This window comes from Tupaia chinensis, unplaced genomic scaffold, assembly GCF_000334495.1.
Source record: "Tupaia chinensis unplaced genomic scaffold, TupChi_1.0 Scaffold000180_1, whole genome shotgun sequence".
NCBI classification, from domain to species: Eukaryota; Metazoa; Chordata; class Mammalia; order Scandentia; family Tupaiidae; genus Tupaia; species Tupaia belangeri.
In genome coordinates, this window is record NW_006159655.1 from 3,493,829 (window position 1) to 3,499,334 (window position 5,506).

Below are 5,506 nucleotides of genomic sequence, written 5' to 3' on the forward strand. Positions count from 1 at the left end.
GTTTCCCCCCAGCCGCTACGCCCCTAGAATAAGAGAACGACAGGCAGACGGAGGGGGGAAGGCCAGGACCTGGCGGGGTCCCGTGCAGGTGGGCGCGCAGGGTGTGCGCGGGCCGCGGGTGGGACGGTCAGCACCTCGGACAGCTCCCCGCCGCGCGATCCCGGGCCCACAGCTCCTGCCGCCGCGGCGCGCGCTGCCTCCACAATGCACTGCTGCGCCGGTGGCCACCGCGCCGGCGGGAGGAGGAGACCGAATCCCGCTCAGTGCATCCCTCACCCCGTGCCAGCTCAGCGTACACTGCTGCTCAGGGGGCCAAACACTTCCACCGCTTCCACCAGAGGAGGAAGGACGGAAGAGAGAGAGAAAGGTAATTGCCTTGCTTCCCGGCAGGGGGACAGCTAATTGCTTCTAATTACCTGCTGTCGCTCGCCCCCGTGGATGGTGGACTGACATTTAAGATGGGTTTGTCCTCTTTTAAAACTCGAAGGGCTTTACTCTCGAGGCCGACTCTGAGTTCTTCCAGACGGGCTGGCTCTAAACAGAGGGGTGGGACCGCCAGGGTAATCGGTCCTTGGGGTCCATGACTCTTCTCGCAGAGTCCCAGTCCTCTGTTAACGTCAGATAGAGAGCGGGAGGGAAGGGCACTGACTACGGAGCGCGTGACCAAGCGCCGCTGGCAGGTCCATCTCCCAGGCGCCAAAGCCGGCCCTGAAACTCCTAAGCTTGAAAGTCTCCAAGGTCATCACCTTAGAGAAACCTAGGGCAGGCCAGTGCAGAGGAGAGAGACCCGGGTGAGGTTGACCTCCTCCACAAACCCGCACTTCCTCTGCAAAGATGAGCCAACAAAGTCCTTCTCAAGTATAAGGACAGCCCTCAGACCAATCAAGAAACAGCAGTGCTTCCTCTGCCCTCACCTACTGAAAACTGGGCCCCTGGTGTACACCCAGTGCTACCTGGAGACACAAAGGCTCACTCCACACTGGCTTCATGATCCTAGGCCCCTGCTTGTTTTATAGTGTCTATTCCCCACCATCAGGTAATGCTTGCACCATGCACAGCCCATACTAAATGGCACCCAGTTTGAAACAGGTTCATGTGAGTTACAACCCCAGAACTAAAGTCACCTAGGTCCTTCCCAAAGGAGAAGTCAATGTTTTGCGTTTGTCCCATTTTCCCAGCTGAATAGAGTTTTAAAGGTTATCAGGGTCATCCCTAGTGTTTTGTGTGCTTTCCTCATATGTGCTTATCCCTAGAAAATATAACTATTCTGAAACTATAGTGTTTCTCAATAATTTGGTTGGTGGCCATAAGTTCCACACTCTTGGCAAATTTAAAGCTTTCAAATAGCCTTGTTGGCACCAGTTGTGTCATCTGATTGAAAATGCAAATAGTTTTCCAGTTCTTGAACTGCAGTTTTCATGGAGGCATATGGGCAACCTCAACATAACACAATCAGTACTGCTCTTAGCACCTGGCTCAACACAGGCTTGAACAGATGGGGCCAGCCTAGCAGGAACAAAATGCAAGTCAGCTGATGAGCAAGATAGTGTGCCCAACAGGATGGAGTCCCTCATGTCCCCAAGTTACACCAAAACCAAGGACTAATGATTTTCACTCTTCTTAGTACATCATTAGGTAAATTTGAAACATTATTTGAAATAATCATTGAATGAAAGTCTTCTTTCTTTTAACACACTTAAAAGTGCTCTGTTTTACAACTGTTACCTTTTTTTTTAGAGATTTTTGCTTTAGGGCACATGTGCTCCCCAGAGAGAGAGAGAGAAAGAGAGAGAAAGATAGAGACAGTGTGAGGGAAAGTAAGGAATCCCTCCCTCCCCAAAGGGAGGATGACCACACCGCAATCCCTTCTCCTCTATTCTCCTCCTAGGATCTTGGACATGCATGCACATTTACCCAGTGTGATTTTCCAGTCACCAGGTCTGCGATTCAAACCATGGCTAGCCATGTGGGTGTCCAGCGATGTAATCACTACATTTTTTTGCTAGTCCCCACAACTGTTCATTTTAAATAGGCTGTATTCTCCTAATATGTAAAAAAAAATGTAATTATCTAAAAATTAGTTCAAGAAAAAGCAATATGGTATAGGACGAGAAAAAAAAAAAGATTTGGAAATGAGTCAGACCCAGACCCAGGTATAGGGTCTTCACCACTTACTAGATATGTGACCTTGCACTTGTGAAAGTTGGCTAACTTGGACCAGCCTTGGTGGTGTAACCAATGGTTCCAGTCCTGGACCCTACAGCTTAAAAGACATGCCAGGGCACTTGCATGCACTCCCAAAATTCTGAGAGGAGAAGGGATTGTAGTGTGGCCATCCTTCCCTGGGGGGAGGGGAGCGGTTTCTCACTTTTTCTTTTTTTCTATCTCTGTCTCTCTCCAGCAAACACACAGAACTTTTAACAATATTTTTTAAGTTCCTTAACTTGTCCTGTCTCATCTGTAATATAAAGAGTAAGAATCTTAAAGGTTTCTTGTTAGGATCAGCTGTGATCTGGATTAATGGATTAATTAAGAGAGAGCACGGTCTCAAACTTATTCCAGTAAATCACTGTCCTTCTGAGAGTAGGTAATACCCTTTGGGAAGCAAACAAAATGTTAGATCAGTGCTTCTCAAGCATTAATGTGCATATGGGACCAGCAGATGGTGTAATGGCTACATTGCTGGACTTGCATGCAGTCGACCGTGGTTTGAGTAAGTACTGGACCCGGCGGTTTAAATTCATGCTGGGCATATGTGCATGTGTGCCCAAGATCCCAAGAGGAGAATGGAAGAAAGAGGATTGCGGTATGGCCATTCCCCCTGGGGGAATGATTTCTCGCTTTCTATCTCTCTGTCTTTCTGGCGAGCGCATGCGCCCTATAGCAAAAACCTCTCAAAAAATTAATATGCATATGAATCCCATTGGGATCTTATTAAAATACAGATTATGATTTAATAGATTAGAGTAGACATAACCATTACACTAACTGCTGGTCCCAGTCAGAGCAATTTTTTAAGAAAAATTTCTTTTATGAGAGTGAAGGACTGAAAGAGTGGTACAAAAAAGAAAACTAAGCATTCTCTAAGGGTCTCATCAGGAGACCCTACCTGCCAACCCTCCTAATCAGCCAGAAGCATGAGTGTTCAGTCTGTTCATGCAAGTCAAGCAAGGAACCAAACCTGTAATCATTCACATGGGCTCTGCATTACTTCCACATTGTTACCACTGTACCTCTGAGCTGGCCTGAGATCCTTTTATTTCCAGTAAAACCAAGGCATTATAATGATTTAAAATGTTTTACTGTTTATGTTAGTTGTCTTGCCAATAAATTTTACATTCGATAATATTATCTCCAATTTTTACTACTATTGAATTTACTACTCTGTTAGTTTTATTTAAATACCCCAATGTGACTAGATTTTTTAGTATCTTTACATCTTGATATAAATCACCAATATAATAATGGAATGCCTGATAGGAAAATGAAAGTACCCTTTAATCCTACCATAATAAGAGTCAGATTTTTTGATAGCCCATTTAATCCAGTCTTACCTATAACTAATGCTTAAGTTTTCTATATAGTTTTACTCTGTCTCTTTTTAAACACTGTCACTCAGAGCAGCTGCTCCCTATTCAAATGGTCCATTGCATTTGAAGATAGTCATATATCAATGAGGCATCACCAGCATCTACTCGGTTCCAACTTTCAGCATGGTTATTTCCGGTCAGTGATAGGAGTAGTGACAGGAGGCAAGATGTTCCAACCTTCTTACTGTGGTGCTGAGTTTATCAACTGGGACACTCCTCCTCCTAGGGATGTTTTACAAACTGCTAGATAAATAAGAAGATACAGGGGGAAAAAAAGTTACCTAATAAAACCAATTACTTAGAGATTCAGGAGAATTTTTAAGTACAAAAGTCAATGTAGATATATTATGAAGTAGAATGTAAATTTTATGGGCCATTCAAACATTAAACAAGACTCTGAAGAACTTATCATAGGAAGATTAGGACTACAATTCTCAGACTTCCCCAAGTCTCCATTAATTCTCTCTAACACTCATATTTATTTAATTCTGGCTTCAGAGTTTTAACAAATAGAAAATCTTAAAAATGCATTCTGAAATATCCTCACTACCACAATTATTTGTAACAAACTTTGGCTCCAGCCATACCCTAATTCTTCCTGCTCCATACTCATTTTAAATACATTATTCAGTAAATTAAATGTAAAAATAAATTTTAACATCTCTGGGGACACTGGGAATAGATTGAAAAAAAGCATTTTCATTATAAAGCATTAAATCATTTGTTTCCAAAAGTCTTAGCTTACAAGTTCTAAATGATTAACAGAAATAAAATACTAGAAAATAACTCTTCCTTTTCTACAAGCTGCTAGATATTATTCAATTGGGCTTAAGGAAGAACACAAAGAAGAAATTAAACAAACATAAGAAAAAGAATGAAAAAAAATGTGGTATACAGAAACAAGAAAACAGAAAAACTGAATGATGAAGACATTAAAAAGTTCATCTTTGTTTGGCATCCAATTGGTATAGACTTAAAATAATTAATTAAAAATATATATAGGAAAGAAAGCGGCATAAATTGAAAATGAAAATGAAGCTGTAATATAGAAAGAAGGAGAAGGAAGAATGAAAAAAGACTTCTACATTTAAAAATAGGAATATTAAAGGATATTATAGGCTTGAAGAATACAAGACAATGTGTCTGTAGGTTTTCATTTTATGAAACAGTTTAAGAGTCCCACAGGATGTTTTAAAGAGAATATAAAATAGCCATACTTTCTGAATGGAAAACATGAGCAAAATTTCCCTAGTGGATAAAGTACATTTGAAAAGTTATAAGTTTGGATTATGTTAATACAAAATGAATGTATTTCTCTACAAAATAGCTATGTATTCACCTGTCACTGTATAGCAAAACAGAAAAATTCAAGACTGAGTGATTATAACAAATAGAGGCTTATAATTACTCACAACTCCGGTGGCTGGAAAGTCCAAGAGTACAGGGCTGGAATCTGGCTAGCCTCTGGTACTATCTCACACCATAGCCAAGAGAAGCAGGCAGGTTAGCGGGAGAGAGAGAGAGGAAACAGAATCTTCCACTCTGCCCCCCCCCTTTCTCTGAGCCACTGAATATCATGCTAATTTTGACTAGCAAGGAGCCCACCAAATTGAAGGCAGGTCTTCCTTTCTGGGTCCATTCTTTCTCAGAGAAAGCACTAATCTATTCATAAGGACAATGCTCCCAAGAACACTGTCTGCCAGGCTCCACCTCTTAGAGGTCTTATCACCTCCTAACACCATGACATTAGTGACCAAATTCTAAATGTGAACCATTGGGGGACAGACCATTGTCTAAACCATAACAATATCCATATTTATTTTTATAGAAAAGGTTATCTCAAAACACCAAGTAAAATTATTGCTTCTACTAGGTAACAAAAGATGGAATACCAGTAGAGGACATTATCGAAATTC

General features: G+C 41.7%; 1 protein-coding gene across 1 annotated transcript in view; it reads right to left on the reverse strand.

The window, feature by feature from the left end:
- Nucleotides 1-611, reverse strand: part of AKAIN1 (A-kinase anchor inhibitor 1) — a 57,237-nt gene extending 56,626 nt beyond the window's left edge. The window contains exon 1 of the mRNA XM_006146495.2: nt 417-611. Coding sequence (XP_006146557.1) covers nt 417-453 — 37 coding nt within the window. The 5' untranslated portion in view covers nt 454-611. The remainder of the gene's footprint in view (nt 1-416) is intronic.
- Between the last annotated feature and the right edge of the window lie 4,895 nt (nt 612-5,506).